This window comes from Miniopterus schreibersii, assembly GCF_964146895.1.
Source record: "Miniopterus schreibersii genome assembly, chromosome: 6".
NCBI classification, from domain to species: domain Eukaryota; kingdom Metazoa; phylum Chordata; class Mammalia; order Chiroptera; family Miniopteridae; genus Miniopterus; species Miniopterus schreibersii.
In genome coordinates, this window is record NC_138107.1 from 2,097,611 (window position 1) to 2,123,212 (window position 25,602).

General features: G+C 54.3%; 4 protein-coding genes across 4 annotated transcripts; 2 read left to right on the plus strand and 2 right to left on the minus strand.

Moving 5' to 3' along the window:
- Positions 1-1,774: 1,774 nt before the first annotated feature.
- On the minus strand, positions 1,775-5,830 carry LOC308558665 (uncharacterized protein ZNRD1-AS1; the record flags this gene model as incomplete). The annotated part of the gene is made up of 3 exons (XM_081140589.1): positions 1,775-2,539; positions 2,940-3,015; positions 5,748-5,830. Coding segments are annotated over 3 exons (909 nt in total), but the record flags the coding sequence as incomplete, so codon positions are not given.
- A 13-nt stretch (positions 5,831-5,843) lies between these two features.
- POLR1H (RNA polymerase I subunit H) lies at positions 5,844-9,656 on the plus strand. The gene is made up of 5 exons (XM_081141075.1): positions 5,844-6,165; positions 6,260-6,415; positions 6,642-6,742; positions 6,904-7,013; positions 9,433-9,656. The coding sequence occupies exons 2-5, from the start codon at positions 6,280-6,282 to the stop codon at positions 9,455-9,457; spliced, it is 372 nt and encodes a 123-aa protein (XP_080997201.1). The 5' UTR covers positions 5,844-6,165; positions 6,260-6,279; the 3' UTR covers positions 9,458-9,656.
- A 2,149-nt stretch (positions 9,657-11,805) lies between these two features.
- PPP1R11 (protein phosphatase 1 regulatory inhibitor subunit 11) lies at positions 11,806-15,337 on the plus strand. The gene is made up of 3 exons (XM_081141077.1): positions 11,806-12,098; positions 13,103-13,211; positions 14,147-15,337. The coding sequence occupies exons 1-3, from the start codon at positions 12,030-12,032 to the stop codon at positions 14,347-14,349; spliced, it is 381 nt and encodes a 126-aa protein (XP_080997203.1). The 5' UTR covers positions 11,806-12,029; the 3' UTR covers positions 14,350-15,337.
- Positions 15,268-20,314, minus strand: RNF39 (ring finger protein 39). Its single transcript, XM_081141076.1, has 4 exons — positions 19,804-20,314; positions 18,339-18,361; positions 18,039-18,130; positions 15,268-16,645 (listed from the first exon to the last, which is right to left on the minus strand). The coding sequence occupies exons 1-4, from the start codon at positions 20,164-20,166 to the stop codon at positions 16,074-16,076; spliced, it is 1,050 nt and encodes a 349-aa protein (XP_080997202.1). The 5' UTR covers positions 20,167-20,314; the 3' UTR covers positions 15,268-16,073.
- Positions 20,315-25,602: the final 5,288 nt, after the last annotated feature.

Genomic DNA, 25,602 nt, shown 5'->3' on the forward strand with positions numbered 1-25,602 from the left:
AAACTGTCAACAGCTGTCAGCCAGGATACAGCTGGCCCATGAACAATATGGTTTTGAACTGCGCGGTCAAATTTTATGTGGATTTTTTCAATAACTACACACAGTACTGTAAATGTATTTTCCTTATGACTTGAACAACATATATAACATACAAAAATATATGTAAATCAACTATTTTATGTTATTGATAGGCTTCTGATCAACAGTACACTACTAGTCGTTAAGTTCTGGGGGAGCCAAAAGTTAGACGCAGATGATGTTCACAGCTTAGGAGGGTCAGTGCCCCTAGGCCCTGCACTAAGGGTCAACTGTATGTGCATGGGTGGTAAAGACTATAAAAAGGTGGCGATTACTACAAACCTCTGGCCAGGGGCTGCCTCCGGGACCGGGGAGAGGGATGCAAGAGCGAGCGCACACAGGTGGGGCGGGCCACGTCCCGCCTCAGCCTGAGCAGCGGACCCCGGACATCTCTTGTGCTGCCAAGTGCACACATACGTTTTCATTCGTATGACATTTCACATTGAAAAGAAAAAAGATTACGGGATAAAAGAAAAGCATTAAGGGTGACATTATGATGGCATCATGTGCACACAGTACATTGGAAAGGTTTTGCTTAACACCTTGCTGACTAGCCCTAGCCCGTTTTGCTCAGTGGTTAGAGCGTTGGCCTGTGGACTGGAGAGTCCTGGGTTTGGTTCCGGCCAAAGGCACGTACCTCGGTTGCAGGGTCAATCCCCAGCTCCAGTCGGGGCTTGTGAGGGGAGGCACCAATTCATGTCTCTCTCTCTCCCCCTTCCTCCCCCCCTTCCCCCCCCTCCACTGTCTCTGAAAAGCAATGAAAAAAATATCCTCAGGTAAGGATTTTAAAAAAAAACCCACCTTGCTGACCGGTCAGAAGGCTCATGTCTGCACTTACATTAATGTAAGTAATTTTAAACACGTTGCTGACCAGTCTCAAGTATCCAAGTGTGGAAAAGTAGCTGGCCACACAGGCGAGCTCCGGCTCGAAACAGCTGGTCAGCAAGGTGATTAAGTGGGTGATGGAAAGTGACAAAATGTGGAGCTGGAAGAAAATGGAGAGACCAGCACACTCCCTTCTCCGACCTCCCTCCTCGCCCTCTACAGCTCCACTGCACAGCTCTACCATAACCCTTACCACCCTTATCTGCTTAGAGAGTGATCTATGCCATTAGCTGTAACCTACTCAAGGGTGGGGACTTCTCTTTATTCACTCGCAGTGACTAACGCGTGGCACAAAAGAGGTTCTCAAAATTAAGTTTCTCATACAAATAAGTTACACGGTGCAAGTTAAGACTTTCAGGGCATGGTTAACAGCTCCCTGATAAAGGAATGACTGGGAAATGAAAGACCGTATCCTACCTATTGCCATCTCGTGGAGGCAACCTTCCAGGTTGGGGCGGGGAGCGGGGAGCAGCAGATGAGAACAGCTCCTGATTCATCATTGCTGCCCAGCCTGGGTCTTCCCAACTGGGAAACAGACATTTATGAAACATCCGATATATGCTAACACTTCACAGAAGTCATAATCCACCCAAAGACACTGTAAAATACCAATCCCACTTTACAGATGAAAAAACTGAACATCAAAGGGAAAAAAGCAACTTAGACAAACTAAGAACAGCTGCACTGGTCCCCAGGCGGAGCTCTGGAGTTTCCATAGCTGACACACATGGGACCATTCACTCAACTCTGGGGACAGGTGAGAGCCAGCATTGAAAAAAGGTTCGCTTAAGACACACGATTTTATCAGAAAAGCACTGAAACTTGACTAATCTTTTATTTTTATTTGACTTCTCAAGAAGGGTGGCAAAGTCAGGAATTGCCTTTGATGAGGTTTTACCACTGGATCCTCTTGTCTGTTCCGAGGTTTTCCCATGAGAATGTTCACTCGGACCTGGCTGGTGTGTGGCTGGAAAAGTGGGTACGCAGTAACACTTTCCAACTCCTCTCTCTCTCCCCTCACTCCCTCTTGCTTCTCTCCTCTTGGTGGCTGGTTCTGGCTTTTTCTCAAGAATCTTTCCTTGAGCCTCTGCTCTGTAAGCTCTCTCCCTCGAATCATGCGTTCCTGGTGACCTTTAATTTGCATCTGCTCCCTCTCATTTACCTGTTTCCTTCTCTGTGCCTTCTGGACACCAGGCCCGTCTGGCACGATTTTTGGGAATGATGGTTCAGGAGGGGACTGCAGTAACTGTCTAAATGTTTTCTTCGTAAATTCTCTGACCTGTACTGCTCGATGCGTGTGCCTCTCTATGTGTCTCATCTCTCTCTCAGGTACCAAGTAGCACCGTTTCTGTCTCTCTGTGCTTTGGGTTGTCTTCCCTTCCAATTTCTTCTCAACTCCATTGCCTGTCTCTTGTTCTTTCAGCATGTCCACCAGTCTTTTACTATAATAAGACTCCACTCGGGCAAGCCAGTAGTCCAGGGAAAGATCTTGCTCCCTATAGAGTGTTTGGTACTCTTCTTGATTTTTTTGAGTTATCAGTTGTCTTGCTGCTTTTGTATGTACACCACCTAGATTCTATCAGAGGGAGGGACAGAATTTTATAAGGTGACCATATTTATACATTGAACATATTTAAACAGGAGCTTACCCTGACTACTGACACCAAGAAAAGATGAGAGAGGTCTTTTATATACTTTGGTGTAAGAACTGTGATTTCACTCCCATCATTCCTAGGTGAACCTGTGAGCTCTGAAAGTTGAACTATCTACCACCAGAATCAGAAACTAGTTTTTTAAAAATATAGTGTTGGAAGTTTTCAAAATAATACTTTATTTTTCAAGTAAGGACATAGCTAGAAAACAGTTGCCAGTGTAGACACACTACTTGACGGTGTCACTTCAGTAGAAAGATTTCAAACCTAAGGTTCTTTCCCTTAGTAGTTCCGAACTGTATGATGTGAAGATGATTTATTTACCAATATTTTTTTCTCCAGTGGGGATTGCTGACCTGAAGCAATCCTAGGGTCTCTAGATGCTTTAACCCAGGCCAACCTGAAACATAAAAAGCAAAGGTAGGTTAGAATGTGGGAGAGGTCAGAACAAATCTCACATACTGACTGAACCAAACAACCCAATTATCTGGCCAGGGCCATGGGTATTCCCGAGTAGAAAGAGTAAACCTGCTACCGGCAAGACCACCACAGGGCCACTTCCCCATGGAGGCCTGCGTGCTCCTACAGTGGACAATAATAAAATGAATGCCCTTTTAATAAGAGCATATCATCTTTTCATATAAATTAAAAGCATACTTCTCTTGTGGGCTCAACGCAAACCATTCCGAATCTTGTATCAGGGACTGGGAGAGGGGAGAGACAGGTTCCTTGGTGAAGCATTGCCCACGCACACCTATATCAGACTGCTCAGTGCCCCAACCTCCTCTGTCTTCAAGAACTCTAGACTGAGCTGTTAGTTCATTCTCTTTCTGCAGTTTCTTGATCCGGGCCCTCTCTGCCTCTATCAGCAAATATAGCATCTCCGCCCTCCAACCTTTTGTTCTGAAATTCTGCTCCTCCTTACACTGCCACTCATCTTTCACCTTGAATCCATTATGACGCCGCTCCCTGCTGAAACCCTTATGATGGGAATTTGTGCTTACTCTGGGTTTATTTATAGGACAGGCTGACGGCAACACAAGTGATGACCAACTTTTTGTGCCATCCCTGGTCTAATCTAAAGTTCACTGTGAGGTCATATTTAAGCCACCAAAGATGCCTTGAATTTCATCTCTAAGTCCTTCGTTTAAAAATACTATTTATGGTTAAGAGCATGGCCTTTGAAGCCTGACGGGGCATGTGTGACTCCTACTTCCACCACTTCCTAGGTGCAGGACACAGGGCAAGCAACTTAATCTCTCTTTACATCAGCCCCCACATCTATACAACAGAGATATAAGACAATTATCTGCCTCTTGAGATAATAAAGAACAACTGTGAACTAGATGAAAGAGCTTGGCATGATGCTTGATATGTGCCAAGTTCTCCATAAATACCAGTTATCTCTCCTCCACCGGTGAAGCCCCAACTCTATAGTCTTTCTGCTTTACTCAATGTAACAGTGATTTTGCCTTCTTCTGAACCTTAACATTTTTCCTTCTATGACTCATTTGAAAACCAATCATGGTTTACATTATGGTATCTGTATTCATATATCACTTTAAAAACTCTGACTAAAAGTCAGACTCATAAAGGGTGGGACTTATATCTACAACTCCAATGCTGTGTCTCTAGTATCAGAAGGGATCCTCATGTCAAACACTGGGTCTCACTGATGTCTTAGGTACATTCTTCTTTCTTACTGCTCACCTAAGGACATTTTTTCCCATTGCTTTTCAGAGACAGTGGAAGGGGGAGAGAGACACCGATGTGAGAGAAACACACGGCTTGGCTGCCTCCCTCATTTGCCCCAAACGGGGCCGGGGATCGGGCCTGCAACTGAGGTGTGTGCCCTTGGCCAGAGTCGAACCCGGGACCCTTCAGTCCAAGGGCCAATGCTCTAACCACTAGCAAAACCAGCTAGGGCCTAGGTATGTTCTTATTTCCCTTACTATGTATATCTATTTTGACATTTTAAAAAAGAGCATCTTACTTTTATTTTTCTGTATATAGCACCAAGCACAGTGCTTAGCATTAGAGTCTGTGGCCCCAAGTCCTGGCCGTTGACTGCCGAGCATCACACGATACCTGAGCACCTGTCTCTCTCATGTTCCCCGTAACACTGTACCTACTTTTCATTAAAACACTCGCCAGTCTTCCTTGAGGTGTGCTGGCATGTTTGCCTTATATGCCCGTCCTGGCTTCTCACGTTGCCCTACTGGTATACTTTCATTGCATTGTCGTTCCTCATTTGTACTTCCTAAGGTCCCAGAACAGTTTCCAGCTTTGCGCCGAGCCTCAGCTCCTAGGCGGCAGAGGCGCTGATCGACACTCGCCGGGCGGCGGCCTCCCCGGAGGGCCTGGCGGGAGGAGACCGACTCCACTCCAGGCTTCAAGGGGACGGGCACGCAGAGAAGCGCGGGCAGAAACGCCCACCTCAGGGCGGCGGAATCCCTCCGCCGGGCGCCGGGGGTCGCTGCGGCGCCGGCCCAGCTCCACCGCCCCTGCGGCGGCTCCGCCCGCCTCCCTCCGGGGAGGGCCGGGGCCCGGCTCCAGAACCGAGCCGGGAGCCCGCCGCAGCCGCCCGGCGCGGGGCCGGGAAACGCTCCGAGGCCGTCCCCGCAGCGCGAGGACGGGAAGCGGCAGGGCTTCCTAGAGCTCCTTGTTCTCACATCCCAGGAGGGGCTGGGGCCGCCAACTGCGCACCTAACGGGGGACCAAGTCCAGCGGCGGGACGCGAGGCGGGGACGCGGCGGGAGGTCGGCGCGCGACCGAGACCCGCCCGAGCTGCGGCCCCGCGGGCGGCCCCCCGCGCGCCGCTTCCGGTCGCCGCGGGACCGCGAGCCCTCCGCCCCGCCCCGCCCCGAGGCCCCCGCAGCCCCGCAGCCCTGAAACGCTGCCTTCCCCGGCGCCCGGCGCCTGCTCCCGACCGCCGCGCCGGGAGGCCGTCAGGAACGGCGGGGCCGCAGGGCTGCGGCCCCAGAAATCGACAGTCGCTCGGGCTGGCGCGATTTTCGGGGGGAAAGCCCCCCGCACTGGGTCCCTGTAAGATGGGGGACCGAGAAAACACCCCCCCACCTTAGGGTCCTAAGAGGAACAGCAGCGGAGGCGCGTCAGTTACCGCTTTCCTACCGGAAGTCACAGAACCAGGCTGAAGGCGACGCTACGCTCCCCGCCAGAGGTCGCCATCCCCAAGGGTCTCGGGACCGCGTTTGCGTTCATTAGGACGTCACAGCCGACCGCGCGCCGGCGCTCTAGCCCGCCTCGAGCTCGCTGCCCGCCGCGCCGGCGCTCTAGCCCGCCTCGAGCTCGCTGCCCGCCGCGCCGGCGCTCTAGCCCGCCTCGAGCTCGCTGCCCGCCGCGCCGGCGCTCTAGCCCGCCTCGAGCTCGCTGCCCGCCGCGCCGGCGCTCTAGCCCTACCCTAGGCGGCTCCCGCTCGCCGGCCCGGGAGCGCCCCCGCGTCCCCCGGTGTCTGACGCGGGCTGGCCGTTCCCGACGCGGGGGCTCCGTGGTCGCGGAGGCACGACACAGGCGTGGCACGGGGCTCGAGGTACGCAGGCTCGGGTCCAGGAACAGAATAGGAACGACCCCTGAGTGGGGAGGGGCCCCCTCGTTTGTTCATAACCTTCTCATGCGCTTCCCAGCGCTCGACCGCCCGTCGGTCATGGAGCTCGCCGGCAGCGGCTCCAGCTTCCAGTCGGACCTGGACTTCTGTCCGGATTGCGGCTCGGTCCTGCCCCTGCCAGGGACTCAGGATACAGTCACCTGCCCTCGCTGTGGCTTCTCCGTCAACGTGCGAGGTGAGGCGCCCCGAGGCCGCGCCCGGGCTGAGATCCCGCGCGGACGGGGCGGAGGCGCGGGGCCGGTCGGCTCCCCCGGTTGGGACCCTGAGGCCCGAGGCCAGGCGCTAGGACCTTCCCCCGGGACGGCGCCTGAGCGGAGGGCGGGCTGCGGCCGCCCGGCCGCGGGGGCGGTGCGCGCCGGCTGCCGCGCGCGTCCGTGCAGCCGCCCCCTGTGCCTGCGCAGACCTGGAGGGGAAGGTCGTGCAGACCTCAGTCGTGTTCCACAAGCTGGGGACGGCCGTGCCTGCGTCGGCGGCGGAAGGACCTGAGTTCCAGGGGCCCGTGGTGAGTGAGTGACTTCGAGGGCGGGCCCCACGGGAGGGTGGGCAGGAAGCGGAGGGGCAGTTGCTAAGGTCCGGGGAGCCTGGGGCCCAGTTCCCACACAGAGGAGGGCCCTGGAGAAGCAGCGCCCGGGGCGCGCGAGGCCCCTAAGCCGCTCCCCGCAGGTGGACCGGCGCTGCGCGCGCTGCGGGCACGAGGGCATGGCGTTCCGCACCCGGCAGATGCGCTCGGCCGACGAGGGGCAGACGGTCTTCTACACCTGCACCAACTGCAAGTGCGTATCCTTTCCCTCGTCCCCGCCCTTCCTGTCTGTTTGCTAACTAAACAGATCTAGTGATTTACGTCTTGTAGTGAATAAACAATTATTTCTTTTGGTGCCGTCCGTTTTTTGTACAGTTCTGGTAATAGGGAGACTTGTGGTCTTTTTTTAAAAGAAAGTACACTTTTCTTATTCTTTTAATGCCAATGGACTAAATAAACCTTTTAACATATTTAAAAGGAAATGAGCCCTGGCCGGTGTGGCACAGTGAATAGAGCCTCCGCCCACAGACCGAAGGGTCCCGGTTCGATTCCGGCCAAGGGCACGTACCTCGGTTGCAGGATGGATACCCGACCCCTGTCTGGGAGTGTGCGGGAGGCAACCAATGGATTTGTCTCTGTCACATCGATGTTTCTCTCTCCCTCCCCCCTTCCACTCTCTGAAAAGCAACGGAAAAAATGTTCTCGGGTGAGGGTTAAAAACAAAGCAAAACACAGCTAACTAACTAGAGTTCCAGCGCGGGAATCGGGAACATGGGGGAAAGCAGCCTCCAATGAGGTGATGGCTGGTAAGTTTTCCAAGGTTGATGGGGAAAAAGAAAACTCAATTCTCAGTGTCGAAAAGTCCAACAAATCGCAAACAGGGTAAATTTTAAAAGCCACATCGCGATATATTGCATAACACTTAAGAACACCAAAGACAAAGAGGAGCCCTACTAGGCATTCAGAGAGCCTGTGTTCTTTCAATCATGCATGGCTAGTTCTCACAAAAGTACCACTTCCCCAAGTGTAATGGAAGAATCCAGCAGATTCGTACTGACCACGGAGCAGTACTTGCCTTCTGTATTTTTCATTTCCTTTTATTTCATTTTTTTATTATGTTTAATCCTCACCCAAGGGCATTTTTTTCCATTGCTTTTTCAGAGAGTGGAAGGGAGGGAGGGGGAGAGAGAGAGAAACATGTATGTGAGAGACACACAACCATTGGTTGCCTCCCACATACTCCCAGAGGGGCCAGGGATCAAGCCTGCAGAGAGAGAGAGACATCTATTGGTTGTCTCCTGCTCATGTGCCAAGGGGGCCAGGGATCAGGCCTGCAACCCAAGTACATGCCCTTGGCCAGAATCGAACCCTAGACCGTTCGGTCTGTGGACCAACACTAACCACTGAGAAAACCTGCTAGGGCTAGTTGTTTATTAGACTGTCTATTCGCCATTTCTCTCTCTGTCTTTCATATTTTCCATCACTTTCTCTCTATTCTGCTTCTGGGTAATTGCAGGGTTCTCTTCCAGGTCACTAATTTTGTCTTCAGTTTAGTTCAGCTATTATTACAATAAGTTTTTTTTTGAGCCCTACTTGATTATTTTTGAAATTTCCTGTCATTTTTAATAATTCCCAATTCCTTAATCATTTTAAATTGCTCCTTTGTTCTTAAAATATATATTTAAATATTAAACATGGCTATTTATAGTATGTCTCATAATTTTGATACCCACAATTTTTGTGGGTCTGATGCTGCTGTCCATTATTTCTGCTGACACTCTAATGGTGCTTTTTTTCTTTGTTTTGTGTTCTTTGACTGTAAGTTCAGTTTTTTAGAATTTGAACTGTGGGAATTCTTTGAGGCATGGGGTGAATGCTGTATTCTCAGCATTTGTGTTTCCTGTTCAGGTGCTTTGAGGTGCTACCAAGCCAGAATCACTTTAAATAAACTTGGTTTCAGGTTTTTTTGGACTACATAGGTAGTATGGATTTGGGCTGCAAGTCCATGTAAGGGCCAGCTTATGGTTAAAAAATTTCAGGGAGATTTTTCTTTATCTACCTAGTGACACAAATTCCCCTTCTGCAGAGTTAGATTTTTTTTTTTTCTTGTTCACTTTTACACAGAGGGGTAGCCCCTTGGGGGTCCCAAATTTATGCAGAGTCTCTCCTACCAGACATTGTAGATCTGTCTCAGTTTCCTCCATATGGCTGTCAAAACAGCAGGGGTTTCAGTTTTAATGTACCTGTTCAGTTTCCTGGTTTTACATCATTTACCCAATGCGAAGATTGCCTTTACTTTCAATGGATTAAAAATGTTTATTGTTAGGTGTCTTTTGAGAGTATTTTCCCCAGTCTTGTCTATTTATTTTCTTAACTTTTTTTAAATGAACAGAAGTTTTAAATTTTTATTAGGTCCAGTTTACCTTTTTTTTCTTTTATGGCTGGTGCTTTTTGCATCCCAAGAAATATCTGCATACTTTAGGTCATAATTCATTAGATATATTTTTAATCCCAGCATTTTTAGTTGAAGTTGGAGGATTGTTTAGGGGAGCTAGCCTTTTACAGTGTCCTATATAAAAGCCCTTCCTTGACTATTTGAGTATTTCATCTTACTCTGCTGGAACCTCTTCCTTCGGTCCAATATAACAAAGAAATCCTTTCTTTCTCCATAGGTTCCAGGAGAAGGAAGACTCTTGACTTTTTTTTTTCCTGGGCAACTCAACAATCCCTCCCTGCCCTCCTCCTTGGAGGTGAAGGATATTGATACTGGGTTCCTAGGTCCTTCTCCGCCCCCTGGCTGCAGTATTTGCTCCCAGAGGAGAAGCGGGTCATGTGGGGATTACTGTTGTCTCCATCGTGCTCCTATTCCTATTAAAGCTATATTTTTCCTATTAAAGTTCCTATTGAGTTTTCCTATTAAACTATATTTTTCAGTACGTCCCAGACATGTGTCTGTTACCTATAATCTGTCTTGTTCCAAATGGAATTTAAATAGTTCACAGAGACATATTTGTTCTTTCAACAAATACATCAACTACAAAAAGTATAGATGAGAAAGAATGAAAAAAAGGCAAAAAAATGAAGCCAGCAATGAGGCTAATATAAAAAAAGCAATAAGTATTTTCTTACTAAATCTATTTGGTTCCTTAGTTTAGTGAAACAAAAGGTGGGAGTTTGGATAGTGAGAGATTCAACAGAAAATTTAACCAGATCTACTTGATAGGTAAGTTTAGACAAAAAATCTGATGCTAAGGGATACCAGAATGCACTTACTACATGTGAACACTCTGAAAATTGTTTTTTTATTGCTCTTAAGATAAATGTAATATATGTTGTAATAGATTGATATCTAGAAAGATAAAAAGTAAAAACTACAAGGGATCCCACTCCACAGATTTTTAAAAAAATATATCTTTATTAATTTCAGAGAGAGGGAGGAGGAGAGAGAAACATCAATGATGAGTCAGTTATTGATCCTCTGCCTCCCGCACGCCCCCTACTGGGGATCGAGCCTGCAACCCAGGAACGTGCCCTGGCCCGGAATCCAATCTCTATCTCTTGGATCACAGGTCAACGCTCAACTGCTGAGCCAAGCCAGCCGGTCAGATATTTGTCTTTTTAATGGGTTATATTATACATACTGAGTTATATCTTGCTTTTTGCATGTTAAACCAAAAACTTCAAAGGGAAACAAATACATAGTCCAGGCACAATAAACATTCAAATTGTAGCCTGGGAATCAAGAGTTCCTGCATTCCTAGGCTTAAATGGTGATCAAGGGGTGAAAGCAATGATTGCCTTGTAATTGTGTGACCCTTCGTGTATTCAGAGCTCTCAAAAATCCCGGGTCTTGCTGGACCCCCTCGGCTACCTTGAGGGGTGGGCAGGACAGTCTTCTGCACTGTACACTGGAACTGTTCTGGCTTGACTGCCCTGCCCCATTCCTGAAATCTGAAACAAGGTTCCTGTTTCTGCCCTACGTTAAGCCTTTCCCTGGCCCATTACCCTGGATAAAGTCCCCGTTTCTTAGCAAAGCATACAGGGCCTCCCATGTAACCGAGACTACCTGTCAACCCTCCACACTCCCCTTACATGCCAGCTTTGTACATCCCAACTGCATGTCCTTCCGTGCACACACCTATGACTGTAAGCTGCTCTTTTACCTAAAAAAAAAAAATTTGTCTGCCTTCGGGTTCCCTTTTCACCGCTCTTGCTCCCTGAGAAACATGCACATATTTTTATCGTAGCATAAGTTGCCCTGTGTTATAATTTATGAGCATTTCTCTGCGTACGCTTACTCATTACCCCAGAAGAAGTGTTGGCAGTGTGCGGCTAACCTCGTTTCAGAGGTGAGATTCCCATCTGCCTGGATACCCCGGCGTCTTACGTTCTGTTAGCGCCAAGCACGCCCGCCCTTCCCACTGGCCTGGGAGCTGGAGGCGGGCCGAGGGTTCCCGCGCCTGCCCCTCCACGGCCTGGCGCGGCCAGGACAACGCCCCAAGTCGAACGCGCCTCAAGGGCGCTGCTCCAAAACTCGCAGGCGCAGGCCCTCGAACCCAGGTTCTTCTCTGCTTGTTTTTTTGTTGATCCTCACCCTATTTTCCCACTCATCTTTTGAGAGAGAGCGGGGAGGGGTGGAGAGAGACATCGATGTGTCTCACGTCGACCCCCCCACACGCGCCCCACGGCCGGGATCACCCTGCGACACGGGCGCGCGCCCTTGACCCGAGCGAAGCCCAGGACCCTCCCTGGCGCGGACGAGGCTCTGCCCGCGGAGCCCCCGCCGGGCTAGAATCCAGCTTCCCACGGCTGCTGGGCCCCTGACTCCCGCAGGAAACAGGAGGGACACAGCGCAGGGGCGCTGCCTTCGCTCAGCGTCCTCGCCCTGCCACCCACCGGGGACTGGGCGGCCCCGGCGCCGCGGCTCCCCGCCCCCGCTCGCCGCGCCGCGCCGCGCTGCCCTTGACCGCCCTCCGCGCCCCCGGCGCCTGCGCACTGCCTCATCGCCGCGGCCCGCCCCCACGCATGCGCTGCGACGCGCTGGGCGCCGGGCGAGCCGAGGGGTCCGCGGCCTGCGTCACACCCGGAAGCGGAGGGCCGGAAGTGGGCTCGGCCGCGCTCCGCAGGGCTGGGGAAGCGGCCCGGAGGAGGGGAGCGAGGCGCGGAGGGTCCGGCTGCTCGGCGTCAGACACCGTCCTCTCAGGTCCAGGCGCGGGCGAGGGAAGGGCTCATCCCCCGTCCTCCCCGCCTCCCCTCCCGCGGCCTGGCCATGGCCGAGGCCGGGGCCGGGCTGAGCGAGACCGTCACGGAGACGACGGTTACCGTGACAACCGAGCCCGTGAGCCGGGGCGGCGCGGGCGTGGGCCGGGGCGCGGGCGTGGGCGTGGCCCCGGGCGCGCCGGGAGGGAGGGGGCTTCGGAGCGGGGCTGAGGCGCTGGGCGGGGAGTGGGGCGGAGCGGGCGGAGTATCGGGTTGGGGGAGCCTCAGGTCTGGGGGTACCTGGAGGGGCAGAGGTGGTGCAGAGGGCGGTCAAGAGCCGTGTTGGGACGTGGGGTGCTGCCCGGGCTGGCGGCGTGTGTGATGAAGAACGGGAGCCCGCGGTGCGGGAGCCAGGGGTGCGGGCGACAGCGAGCGTGGTGGGAGGCCAGCTGTAGGGGAATTGGGAGGAATGCTGATCAGTATTTGTCAGAGGGATGAATGTACAAGGAAGCAGAGAGGAGGGAACAAAAAAGGAGATGCAGATAATGTTTGAAAAATCAGAGAAGATGTAAATACAGAAAAGGTAGCATTTTTGCAAAAACAGGTTGTTTTTAAAGGGAGAAGATTGTATTGGGCTTAATAACACCTGGATTGAGGGAGTTTAGAATAATAGTTACCAGAGACTCCAGGATTCTGGGGAATGGGTGGATAAGAGGTAGAGAGGGCTGGGCTTGATGACGAGAGGTGAGAATGGAGTTCTTCCTCTAATGGGAAAAAGATTAGGGAGTCTGGAAAAAGAGATCATAGACTAGGCATTGGGACTGAGAAAATAAACACCACCATGATAATTTGGGGGAGAAAATGGAGAAACAGCAAGGGTTATATTTTCCTTTGAAGATTTGCTGGGACCTTCCCTAGGTTAGGAATTGTGACTTCTTTGTATACTAGTGGTTGTCAAGAACAGGAAATACATGATTCCTGCTGGAGGTCAGAGACCTGTTCTATTTCATCTCCGACCACTCAGCTCTGCTGGTGCTATGATACTGATTGAGCTGGGATAGGGCCTCAAGGAGGCCCCTGGGAGGGAGTGGGAATGGTCCGTAGGAGGTAACTACATAGGTATGCCCATCTCTGTTAACCTAGGAGAACCGGAGCCTAACCATCAAACTTCGGAAACGGAAGCCAGAGAAAAAGGTGGAATGGACGAGTGACACTGTGGACAACGAACACATGGGGCGCCGCTCATCAAAATGTGAGTGATTGTTGGCCCACAGTGACGCTGGAGTTCTCACTCCCGCCCGCATGCCTTCTACCTTCTCACATCCACTGCCATCCTGAAGCCACCAGATGCCCCCAGTCCTGTCACTGCCTTGGTTGTTCTCTGGCATCAGGGAGAGGAGGTTAAAGTTAGAGGGGAAAGAGGTACGGATGGGCTCAAATTGGGATGGGCATGCCAGGGTTTGAAGGGTATCAGGTGAGAGAAGTGCAGCTTTGGATTCCTAGCTCTCTAAAAGGATTAGGGGTTGAGTGTCTTAGTGCCAGGAGGTGAGCCGGGGGAAGCTGGATCCTGGATGGTGTTAGGAGACAATGGTGGAAGGAGGAAGCTGGATCCTGGACGGTGTTAGGAGACAATGGTGGAAGGAGGAAGCTGGATCCTGGATGGTGTTAGCTGGATCCTGGATGGTGTTAGGAGACAATGGTGGAAGGAGGAAGCTGGATCCTGGATGGTGTTAGGAGACAATGGTGGAAGGAGGAAGCTGGATCCTGGATGGTGTTAGGAGACAATGGTGGAAGGAGGAAGCTGGATCCTGGATGGTGTTAGCTGGATCCTGGATGGTGTTAGGAGACAATGGTGGAAGGAGGAAGCTGGGTCCTGGACGGTGTTAGGAGACAATGGTGGAAGGAGGAAGCTGGATCCTGGATGGTGTTAGCTGGATCCTGGATGGTGTTAGGAGACAATGGTGGAAGGAGGAAGCTGGGTCCTGGACGGTGTTAGGAGACAATGGTGGAAGGAGGAAGCTGGGTCCTGGACGGTGTTAGGAGACAATGGTGGAAGGAGGAAGCTGGATCCTGGACGGTAGTAGGAGACAATGGTAGAGGACTTCTTACTGAGGTCCAATGGGAACAGAACTGACCCTACATCTTACTCTTCCTCGTTTTTAACTGGGCTCCTCCTTCCAAATGCAGGCTGCTGTATTTATGAGAAACCTCGGGCCTTTGGTGAGAGCTCTACGGAGAGTGAGGAGGAGGAAGAGGAAGGCTGTGGTCACACACACTGTGTACGAGGCCACCGCAGAGGACGGAGCCGCGCAACCCCAGGACCGAGCCCCACCACCCCTTCCCAGCCCCCTGACCCATCTCAGCCTCCCCCAGGGCCAATGCAGCACTAAATTCCTCTCTCCCCCACCGTTCCTGTGTCTGTCTGGCCCTGACTGTGTTCATGTGGCTACTTGGGGACTAAGCCCGTGGTTTGATCACTCTCAACACCCCCTCCCCCTCCGCCTGAGAGGGACGCAGAGGAGGGTGGACAGAGATCCTGGAATTCTGATTTGCTGCTATTCTATTCTGGGTTGCCCCAGCCCTTGTGGTTTTTCCCCCCCAACACCCATCCTCCTCTTGCCCACAGGTCCAGGCATCTTGGTCCCTCTCTTCCCTTTGTTCCCACTGCCAAACTGCCTGTCCTGGATCCAGTTGTCTTCGCCCCTATACTCTGTACTTGAGTCCCAAACACTTAGATTGGGTTTCCAGCAGCCCAGCTTTCACTGCCAGGGTCCCAGTCAGATGCCAGCTGATCTTGCCCAGCTCTGCCTGCTAACCCTGGCTTAGAGCTCATCCGCTGATGTGCTTATAGGGTCTGAGCTCTTGGTGTGGCTGGGAGCTCTCCCACTGCACTCCTGCCCCCGTCTCTCATGCCCACAAGAGGAGCTGGGGGGGAAGAGGTCTTTGTCTTTCTCACCTTTAATGGAAAATGAAAAAAGAAATAGTCATGTCCTCTCTCCTCAACCTCATGAGATCTAGGATTTCTGACACAGCTGGTTTCAAGAGTGGTGGCTTAGAGCCAACTCTCTCCTCAGCCTTCGGTCTCCTAGCTTCAAGACTGATCCATTGTAGTCCCAGGAAGAAGAAGGAAAAGAGAGCAAAGAGATGGGGGAAGGCCCCCGACACTCTGCTCTCACCCCTTCCTTCTTAGGCTTTGCTGTCTGCCGGTCCAGATGTCCAGCTCCCTTGGCCCTCCCCATACCTCAGGGGGATCTGAATGTCATTTTCCAGGCCTCTTGCCATGCACACTTGCAGACATCAGTCAAATCCATACCACCATGGAGAGCTCATTTATTGCCACATGCACAAAATAAATAACACAACGTCACAAAACGTGTTAAATATGGGCCCATTTATACATAGGGGGAAAGGTGAGGCTGCATACAAGGATGCCTTCAGGGTGTCGGGCCATTTCTCGGGTTGAGGAAAGGAGAGGTAGCATGTGCAGGGGGTAGTTTAAAGAAGGTTCTTAATGAGAAAAGACTGAACAGGGGAAGCAGTCACCATGGAGTAGCGCCACCCCCAAAACCCTTGATACTAAGCGTCCTAGAGAACCCTAAGGCTAGAGTCCAGCCTCTTGCTTTTCAAGAGGAGGGTCTTGTTTTGAGAAACCCGAGAACGGACTGGGCAGGAAGGCCCAAGCCTCAGGGCTGTGGGGGAGGCACTGGGCCTTTCTTTGAGACTAGCAGAGGCCGGAGTCAAAGGTAAATATGTGAGGAGCAGGGACTCTGCGTAGTAAACATGGGCCGTTGGCCAAATCTGATGGGGGGAGGGCCCGTTCCCCATCCCGACCTGGAGCAGGGTAAGAGAATGGGGAGACCAGTTGGGAAGTACTGGGGCAGCTGTGGGGAGAAGCTCCCAAGAGGAGGGGGTGGGAATGGACTGGGCTTTGGGAGTGGACTTGGAAACGAGGCCAGTTGAGGTCTCACTACTTGGGAGCAGAGAGTGTAGGTGGGAGGGGGCGCTTGTCAGTACTCCGCTGGGCACGTGGACGCGGTCCCTGGCGGGCGCAGGGAGTGCCAGGCCCAAGAACCAGCCTCGCCGGGCCAGGCTAGAGGAGCTGTGGGCGAGGCGCTCAGCCTTCCGCGGGCACGATGCGCAGCGGGGCGCGAGGGTCTCGCGTGCAGAGCAGTGGGAAGACTCGCTGCCCCAGGGGGCCCGGAGCCTGGAAGGCGAACAGCAGGTCGAGCGAGCGGCCGTCGTAGAAGGCCACGCGGCCCCGCTCCCAGTCCAAGTCCACGCGGATCCTCCGCGGTGGGGGCCCGGCGCCCCCCAGCGGGGTGGGCTCCGGGGCCGTGAGTGCCCACAGGCGGCCGCCTCGGCCCTCCAGGGCCCACACGGAGCCCACGGGGCACAGCCCTACCCGGCCCTTGCGTTTCACCGACTCCCCGGCCGCGCCGAGGGCATAGAGGCCCTCCGCGTCCCCGCCCTCCCCGGGAGGGCCTCCGCCGGCGGCCGCCGTCTCCACCTCCCAGCAGTGGCGCCCGGCCCCGAAGCCCTGCGCGCCCAGCACCGCCGGGAGCTGATCGAAGCGCGCCGGGCTGTCGGGGGGCTCGGGCGTCCCCGGCGGGGCCAGTCGGACGCTGCGGCGGTCAGCAGAGATGAGCAGGCGGCGGTGTGCGGTGCTGGGGTCCAGGGTCAGGTCCGCTGCGGAGCACAAGACGGAGAGCACCGAGTGAGGGGTTTCGGGGTTCTGAGGTAGGGGTGGGACAGGACCAAGAACAGGCGGCAGCTGAAGGGGCTGTGGGGCCAGAGAGGGTGCGGGCATGTGAAAGCAGGTCTAGGCCGGACCCAGCCTCTGCACCGATGCACCATTTCTGTGGAATTGGACTCGGAGAAGGGCCTGCTGGCCCAGGGCAGGGGGCACAGCTTCGTCGGAGGAGGGTGCGCCTGGCTTGTGCGGTGGGGGAGGTGAGGCTGATGGGACAGGGAGGGAGGAGCATCTGGGGTGGAGCTCAGGAGCTGGGTCAGCAGGATGGGGAAGGTGGATCTAAAGAGGAAGACTGATACCAGATACCGAACCCCAAGTGTCATAGGGGAGGGGCAAAGGGAGGAATCCTAGGTATCTGGAGAAACCAGCCCACTCACCCACAGGAATAGGTGGAGTGGACAGGCCTATTCTACAGGGAGTGGGGCTGAGTGGCACAGTTTGGTGACAAAGGGGCCAGAGAAATGGTCATTAGCCTTGAATGTATGGGGTGCCCCGAGGAAAGACTTCTGGATTCAGGTACCAGAAGCAGTCAGGGAGCAGGATGGTGGGTGACCAAGAGGGTGGAGCATCTTCTGTAGCAGTTTAAAGAGGGGTGAGGACAGCCTTGGAGGGACTGAGGAAGGAGCTCCCAGAAGCTGCAGAGAAGGCCCAGAGTGCCAAGGGCAGGGCAGGGCTGGCGTCCTGGGGTCCTGCTGGAGAGGAGTGAGGAGTGGTGGAAGCAGGGACTCCTGAGAGGCAGCTGACCTCCAAGGGTCTGCTGTGTGAGTGTTTGAAAAAGTAAGAGAGGGGAATGGCTGGAATGTGAGGACTTGAGGGTAGACATTGTTATGGGTTGAATTGTTTCCTCCCAAAAAGATATGTTGAAGTCCCCCAGTACCTTAGTACACGACCTTATTTGGAGACAGAATCTTTATAGAGGTAATAAAGTTAAAATGAGGTCAGTAGGGTGGGCCCTAGTCCAATATGACTGGTGTCCTTATAGAAAGAAGTTTGGACCTGGAGACAGATGCTCACAGAGGGAATGTGAGGTGAAGACATAGGGAGACTACCACCCACAGGCCAAGGAATGCCGGGGCCACCAGAAGCTAGGAGAGCCACGGGACAGACCCTCAGCCCTGAGGAGGGACTGAAACGGCAACACCTTGGTTGCTGCCTGCAGAACTGAGACAAGAACTCTCTGCTGTTTAAGCCACTCGACGTGTGATGTTTTGTTACAGCAGCCCTAGGAAACTAACACAGACATCAAAAAGGACTTGACTGTTTTTGAGAGAGAAAAGGGAGCCACCCTAAAACAGACTTACTCACTTTCCTCCCTCCTGCCCTCCTTACCGGTCAGCCTGTGAAGCATGTTCTTGACCACTGGGTAATCTTCAGGGAGATCATCATCTGAGATAGACGACTTGGGTGCTGGGGCATCAAATCTGGACGAATGAGGAAGAGAGGTCAGGAAACCAGTAGACACCCTCTGCCTCCTGCTGCCCCTGTCCCACCGACTCGAATCCTTAGAGCAAGGAGGGGTAGGGCACACCCAGAAAACCTGTCTTGAATGGGTACAAAGATGTGGGCCCAGTGAGGTGATGGATGTGGCAGCGGGTAGTGGAAAGAAGGAACAGTAAACATGGGACTCACCTTCTCCATGCCTTCCTCATATCCTGGGTGGGCAGAAGAAACGTGCAGGTGAGCTCTGAGCTTTTACTGTGGGGAGCCCTCCCCCCCCCCTGCTCCCATGAGCTGGGTCCAAGCTGGTGAGGGCCCTCCCCACCTCTCAGCACATCTCATTACACCCCCCTTCCTGTCCTCCTCCATGCCCCCCCCACTCAGGTCACCACCCCTTCTGACACCACCGTGTGCCCTCCTCCCCTTCCCCGTTCCCCAGGGGCCTTCGGGGCCCAGCTGCATCCGTGCCATTCCCTGCTGCCCCCACAGCCCCTCTGTCCCCCACTCTGTCCTTATGCACCCTCCTGAGGGTGTGACCCCTCACATCACACAGGCCAAACACATACTCAGAGCCCCCGGGCTAAGGGTTGGTATATAAAAGCCTTATAATAAAGCTGCTTCACTTCTTGTCATAAAAGCCCAGTGGCGTTTATTGAGCCCTTTGCTTTGTGGTCTCTCTACTCTGACCAAGGAGGCAGCTGGACTTGTGTCCAGGAGGCTCAGCAGATCTGCAGGAAACCGTGGGAGCCGGAGAGCCCGCCGGTTACCGCCCCCACCCCTCCACGGCGGGGATTCCTCCTTCCCCTGTCCCTGTCCGGCGAGAAGGCTGGAGCCGACCATCCTGGTGCTGAAGGGACGAGAGGAAAGGCTTTGCCTGGTTATGCCAATGACACCTAAACCGATTAGTTCTACGCAGACTTCAAAGAGGGGCAGCGGGACCAAGATGGCTTAGCTGCTGGGGGGGAGCCGGTGGGGAATCCCCGGCACCGGGGGGCCGCGCGAGGGAGTGGGGGTGGTTGGCGGCCAAGGAGTTGGGGCCCGGGTGGGACGCGGCCGGTGGGTGGGTGAGAAGGCTGGGAAGCAGAGGAGCCGGGGCCCCAAAGGCAGCTCTTCCGGACGTGGCCTCCACCCCTGACCGCCCCTGCCTGGGGCCCTGGGAGGAGCCGAGGACCCGGTAACAAACAACCGGCTGCGCGGACCGCGCGCTCTCCCTCCCTCCTTTCCTCGCCGCCCTCCTCGCCCTCCGCTGCAGCTTTTTCTCCGCGGCCCCGGAGTTAGCTACGACCTCCCCACCCTCCGCACCCTCCGCCCCCGCCCCCGGGGTACCCCGCTCGGCTCCCGCCCTCAGCTCCCTCGGCTCAGCCGGGCCCCTGCTGCGCGCGCTCTGTCCAGCGCGCACCGGACTCGGCCGCGTCCCTCCCTCCCCTGGCGGCAGAGGGTCAACTCCTTCCCGCCGTCCTCCGGCCGCCTCTCCCCTCGCTTAGAGGGCTGGTGGTCAGCCACCGCCCCTCGTCCTTCGCTTTTCTCTAAACTCCAACCTTTGCCTCAACTGCCGCAGAGGCCCCGGCTCGGAAGGTGCCCTTCCCCGCGCCCCAGGGGACCGTGAGGCCCCCGTTCCGCCGACGGCAGCGGCGGGCGGAGCGCACCGCGGCCTCACCTCTCCCAGCGGGTCCAGGCTGCCCATGGTGGGGATGCGGCCGCCTCGGCGCCTCCCCGCGCGGGCCCCGGGCTCGGCCAGCTTCTCCCGCAGGCCGCGGCTGATGCGCACCTCCACCGCCAGCCGCACGTTGGACCTCAGGCTGCGGCGGGGGCACGGCAGGCCGCAGGAGGGGCAGGCGGGCGGGGGCGCCTCGGGGCCGGGCGCCGGCGGGGCCCCCCAGCGGCGCGCCAGGCACGCGCGGCAGAAGCTGTGCTCACACGCCAGGAGCACCGGGTCCTCGAAGGGGCCCCCGCACAGCGGGCAGGTCGCCAGCTGCTCCAGACGCTCCACCAGCCCGGGGCCCAGCGCGGGCGCCTCCATGGGAAGCCAGCGTCCGGGCGCCGTCCCTTCCGCGACCGCCTTCGAGCCCCCGCTGCCCGCTGAGCCGCTGCCCTGCCGCCCGGCTCCCGCATGAACTGCCTGCCGCGCCTCTGCCCCTCTCCCGGGACGGCCTGAGTCCCGTCCAGTCCCAGCCTCCGACCGCCCGGCGCGGCGGGCTTTATAGGGAGGGAGGAGGCCCCTGCGGGAGGTAAACAGCAGGCCTTGCGCAACGCCTCGTCTGGTTCTCCCGCGTCCCGAGGAAGGTCTGGGGGAGGAGGGCGAGAGGAAAGGACACCTGGTTCTCGAACCCGAAAGGGGTCGCAGGGGCGCTCTGGGGCGAGGGAGCCGTTTACGGGGAGAGAGCCCAGCCCCTCTCACCCCCCGAAGAGCCCAAATCTCCCCTCCCCTCTCGGCCTGCGGTGTGCGGGTGGGCAGGGTGCCCAGGCTCGCTTCTGGCATGTGTGCCCACATCGCCGGGGTGTGAGTCACCGCGGGTGGCTGGCACGCCCACACCGGGAGCTGGGCCGGAAGCGCGGCGGGCTGCGGAGCTCCGCGGGCCGCTCCGCCCCGTGCGCGCCTCTGCCCCCGCCCCTGCCTTAGCTATGGGGGGCTTAAGGACGCTCCGAAGCTGTGGGGCCAGGGGTGGGCAGCAGGCGCCCACACTCCTGCCTCAAGGAGTCAGGGTCGGGCTCTCTCAGCTCTACTTCTGGCTGGCTCCCAGGCCTCTCTCCTTACTTCTTTCTGTGTCTCTCTTTCTAGTTCGTTCTTACTGTTCTTCCCTATGTATGACTTTATTTCCACTTTTTTCTCCCTTCTTCTTTGGGATGTATCCAGGGGTTAACTGTTTCAAATCTCTTGGTAAACTGAGGCCCAGAGAGCCGGCATTGCCAAGGTCGCACAGCAAGGAAGTGACCAGAAGTGGAGCCATGCCCAGATCTTCTAATTTGTGTCCTTTCTGTGACTCCACCTGCCTCTGTTTATCCACACCTGAGGATATTTTTTCCATTGCTTTTCAGAGAGAGTGGAAGGGGGAGGGAGAGAGAGGGAGAGGGACATCAACTGGTTGCTTCCCCCAGGTGCCCCAACCAGGGGTGGGGAGCCAACCCGGGACCCTTTGGTGCATGGGGCGACGCTCTAACCACTTAGCCACACCGGCCAGGGCCACCTGCCCCCTTTTTATTTCAGATTCCTATAACTCCCTTCTGCTTTCTGGTGCTTTCCTGATCTTTCCCTGTCTTTCCTTGTGCCCTCTTTCCTCACCTCCATGCCCGTCTCTTCCACCCTCCTCCCTCTCTGCCTCCCTTCCTTCCTCTCAGCTCCCTCTTCTTCCTAGCTCCTGCACCTAGCTCCAGCCAGGCCTTTCTGTCTGGATACTCTTGGGGGTTTGTGAGTAAGTAAACATTCAGATGTCTACAACTAGGATCATACACACTGTTGTTCAAACATGCGTGTGCATCCATCAATGTCTAAATGCCCAAAAGTGCACAGACTTACAGACAAGTACATTCACATAATGCAAACCTCACAGACGCCCATATCGCCGCACACACACTGGATACCACAGGGACGAACACCGGGTATTATTCAGGGGCAGGTGGGCATACTCCCGGAAAACACGCAGAGACCCTCTGTCGCTAGTCTTATTGTCCGTAAGAACAGTACAACAGCAGCGGGTCCCTAGGGCGCGGCAGCACTGTATTGGGCACCCCTCAGGCACCCTCCTACCCCCTGCATGCTCAGCAGGGAGACATCCAGATATGATACCCTAATGAACTATCACAAATAAACACACACGCACTCTGCTTGAAACACACCTTCCAGATCAATGCTCATAAAACACTCAGCTATTCAAGTAAAAGACTACAGATACGACCAAATCTATTTTGTGAAAGATGGGCGTCTCTGTTCTGTTATAGAATGATGGTCCCCCAAAGGTGTCCACATCCTGATTCTGGAACATGTGAACATGTGACCTTACATGGCATAGGGGAATTAAGTTTTCAGATGGAATTCAGGTTGCTAATCAGTTGAGTTTAAAGTAAGAAGATCACTGCAGATTATCCAAGTGGCTCTAGTACAAACTCAAAGTCCCTCAGAGTGGAGAAGACAAAAGAGGACAACCAGAGACACTGAATCATAAGGCATGCTTTGCTGCCACCCGGCGTGGCTCAGTGGCTGAATGTCAACCCATGAACCAGGAGGTCAGGGTTCGATTCCTGGTCAGGGCACATGCCTGAGTTGTGGGCTTGATCCCCAGCAGGTGGGGTGCAGGAGGCAGCCGATCAATGACTCTCATCATTGATGTTTCTATCTCTCTCCCTCTCCCTTCCTCTCTGAAATCAATAAAAACATTTTTTTAAAAAAGAAGTACTTTGCTGACATTGCTGGCTTTGAAGACTGAGGAAGGGGCATGTGCAAAGGAAGTGGGCAGCCTCTCGGCGCTGCAAAGAGCAAGGGGAAGGAATCTCTCCTGGAGCCTCCAGCAGAATCCAGCCCTACTGACACCTTGGCTTTAGACTCTAAGACCCATTTCAGACTTCTGACCTCCAGGACCGTAAGCAAATAAATGTGTGATGTGTGTTATTTCACACATTTCAAACATAAGCGTGTGATCATTTGTGACAGCAGTAAATAGGAAAGGAATGAGCAGGCTTTCTTTCCCTTTCCCCTCAGTCTCTGGCCCTGGGGGCTGTCTGCATTTGTTCACCCCCTCCAATTCGTCTGGATTTCTCTGAATCCCCCTGCCTCTTTTGGCCTTCTTGTCCAACCTTTCTTGTCTTTTTTCCTTTGTATTGCTTTATCTTCTTGCTCCAGCCCCACCTCACAGCCTCTTAGACATTGGGTTCTTTCTGGATCTGGGCCTACAGCGTGGGGGAAATGCCTCTGGGTCTCTGCATGTTTTCTTGGAGCATGCACACCTTCCCTGAATAATACCCGGTGTTCGTCCCTGTGGTACTCAGTGTGTGTGAGGCGATATGGACGCCTCTGTGAGGTTTGCGTTATGCGACTGTACCTGTCCGTAAGTCTGTGCACTTCGGGGCACTAGACATTCAAGCAGATTAACCAAACAATCCTCATGCCTAGAGGCATGGCCCATGTCATAGGAAGGTCATCTTCACAGCCTGGTCTCATGCTGTGACAGCCATGGGACCGAGAGCCCAGCCATTTGCAATGAAGACCCTGGGGTCCCACGAGGTGAGGGGCTTGCCTAGGCTGACACCGCAGGTTAGAGGCAAAGCCAGGCTGAGACTCAGGTCCACTGCTGCACTAGGTGTCCTTCCCTTAAACCTGACTCCTCTCGCGTTCTCTTGTCCCTCCTGTGAGCCTCCCTCATCCTTGTGGCGTTAAAGCCCTGCTGAGGGCTGAGGGCTGGCATTTCTGTCAGAGAGGTTTGTTCTGGATGCTCATCTTTCCTTCTGACAACCCTTATCAAGGTCACTGATTTTTCTTTATCCACCCTTTATTTTTTTATTTTTGTCTTTTAGAAACTTTATTTTTCATCAACCTTATTCTGTTTAAGAGTTTGGGGAAGAAGAGCCAAGACCCCTCGGTGGTTCCTGCCCGGTAGGTGCCCTGAGCAGTGGGTGCAGCCCAGTCCCAGTCCTCCTCGTGGCGGCTGAGCTCCAGGCTTCCGTGGGAAACCGCTGAATGGCTGGGGGCCCCGGTGCCTCCAGACCCCCTGCAGCCTCAGGCTGAGCAGCAGTGAGCTCAGGGCCCAGAGCTGTCCATTCCCCCTGAAATGCCTCCTCGGTCACACCTGGTCAGCAGCACCTGCTCTTCCTCTCCTGTCTCCTCAGGGCCTCTGTAGAAGCAGAGACTAAGCAGGACCTCCCGTGGGTGCTCTCGGGAGATGGTGCCACCATGCACAGAACTTCTTGCGCCAGCACCCACCACCAGAGACGCACCGAGTAAGCCCCTTTGTTGCTGCTGCCAGGGCAAGCAGTATCCACAGAGCGCTGAGGAATCTGTGTGACATGGAGCGTGGCAGACAGGTTAACACAGGCTGGTGCTCAGACTGGGGTCAGACCACCAGAAACCTCGGCTGTGGGGATGCTGCCCGGGTCTGGCTGGTGGACGTTCCAGGGGTGAAGCAGCCAGGCCGGCAATAGGAGCAGCTCCAGCAGCAGCAGCAACTTCAGCGCAGCTCGCTGGCCAGTGTTCTGGAGGATATGCCACCAACCTCATGGGGTTTTCAGAGGCGACAACCGCAGAGCTGCCAGCAGAAGCTTCTCCCAGGTTCTCTCCAAGGCTTCTGATGTAGATGTGTCACTCTTCCTTCTGTAGATATGATGTTCCACTTGGGAGTCAAGGTGGGTGCCACCTAAGTGAGTTCCTGCTGCAAGGAATTTGAGGACACCCCCTCCTTCGTGTGCAGGACATCAAAGGCTCCAGACATTCTGAAAGTTTCCCTTTAAGTTGCGTGGGAACCAAGAACAACGCTGTGTGGACCCCTCCTGGGTAGCACAGAAAGGCTCTCTACCCTTCACATTCCCCTTAAACGGTTACTAGTCATTCTGTTCTGAGTGTCCCTGGCCCTCTTATCCCTCCCCCGCTCAGCAGGGTTCCTTTGGGAGTGTGCATTCAATCACTCAACAGCTAGGAGTTAGGGTATAGTGGTGAGGAAGCCAGCTGGCCCTGTAGCTTCTGTTGGGGAAGACTAACAATAAGTGGAAGATAATTACAGATGGGACAAGTGCCCTGAAGAATATAAAGGGTTATGTAAGAGGAATTAACTGGAGGTCTGCACTATTCATAATAGGGTGTTAGAAAAAGCTTCTCTGAGGATGTGACTTTTTAATTTTACCTTTTTTCAAAAAATACACTTTTATTTATTTATTTTTTCTTTAGAGAGAGAGGAAGGAAGAGGAAGAGAGAGAGAAACATCAATGTGAGAGCAAAACACTCATCAGCTGCCTCCTGCACGCCCCCTACTGGGGATCGAGCCCACAATCTGCAACCTTTTGGTGCACAGGGATGACACTCAACCAACTGAGCCGCACCAGCCAGGGCAGGATGTGACTTTGAGCTGAGTCCCAACTGAGGAAAGGAAGCCAGCAGTGACAAGAACTAGGGGACAGCATTCCAGGTAGTAGGAACAGCAGGTGAAAAGACCCCGAAGTGGGAAAGACCTTGATAAAGCATGAGTTGTAATGAGAATGGTTTGATGTAAGATTGGAGAGGTACTAAGGGCTAGGCTGTGCAGGCCCTGAGGGCCCAGGCTAAGGAGATGAGTTTTCTCCTAAGAGCAGTGGCATGCCACTGAAGGACTTAAGTGGAGAATTTATAGGGCTCAATTTATGTATTTAGACGCTCTATCCTACTAGTCTCTTCTCCCCATTTTCTTTTCTAAGCCTTGTCTTCCTTTGCATATTTACTGTGAAGATGAGCATCCCATTTCCATTCCACTTCCCCAAGGGAGAGAATGAGTCTTCCAGA

Bases quoted from the DNA above. Each gene is read 5' to 3' on its own strand.
- POLR1H (XM_081141075.1), top strand. From the start codon at position 6,280: ATGGAGCTCGCCGGCAGCGGCTCCAGCTTCCAGTCGGACCTGGACTTC. The intron at 6,416-6,641 runs GTGAGGCGCCCC...GTGCCTGCGCAG, and splicing joins CTTCTCCGTCAACGTGCGAG to ACCTGGAGGGGAAGGTCGTG. The intron at 6,743-6,903 runs GTGAGTGAGTGA...CGCTCCCCGCAG, and splicing joins CTGAGTTCCAGGGGCCCGTG to GTGGACCGGCGCTGCGCGCG.
- PPP1R11 (XM_081141077.1), top strand. From the start codon at position 12,030: ATGGCCGAGGCCGGGGCCGGGCTGAGCGAGACCGTCACGGAGACGACG. The intron at 12,099-13,102 runs GTGAGCCGGGGC...CTGTTAACCTAG, and splicing joins TTACCGTGACAACCGAGCCC to GAGAACCGGAGCCTAACCAT. The intron at 13,212-14,146 runs GTGAGTGATTGT...TTCCAAATGCAG, and splicing joins GGGGCGCCGCTCATCAAAAT to GCTGCTGTATTTATGAGAAA.
- RNF39 (XM_081141076.1), bottom strand. From the start codon at position 20,166: ATGGAGGCGCCCGCGCTGGGCCCCGGGCTGGTGGAGCGTCTGGAGCAG. The intron at 18,362-19,803 runs GTGAGGCCGCGG...CTGCCCACCCAG, and splicing joins GCCTGGACCCGCTGGGAGAG to GATATGAGGAAGGCATGGAG. The intron at 16,646-18,038 runs GTAAGGAGGGCA...TGTGCTCCGCAG, and splicing joins CATGCTTCACAGGCTGACCG to CGGACCTGACCCTGGACCCC.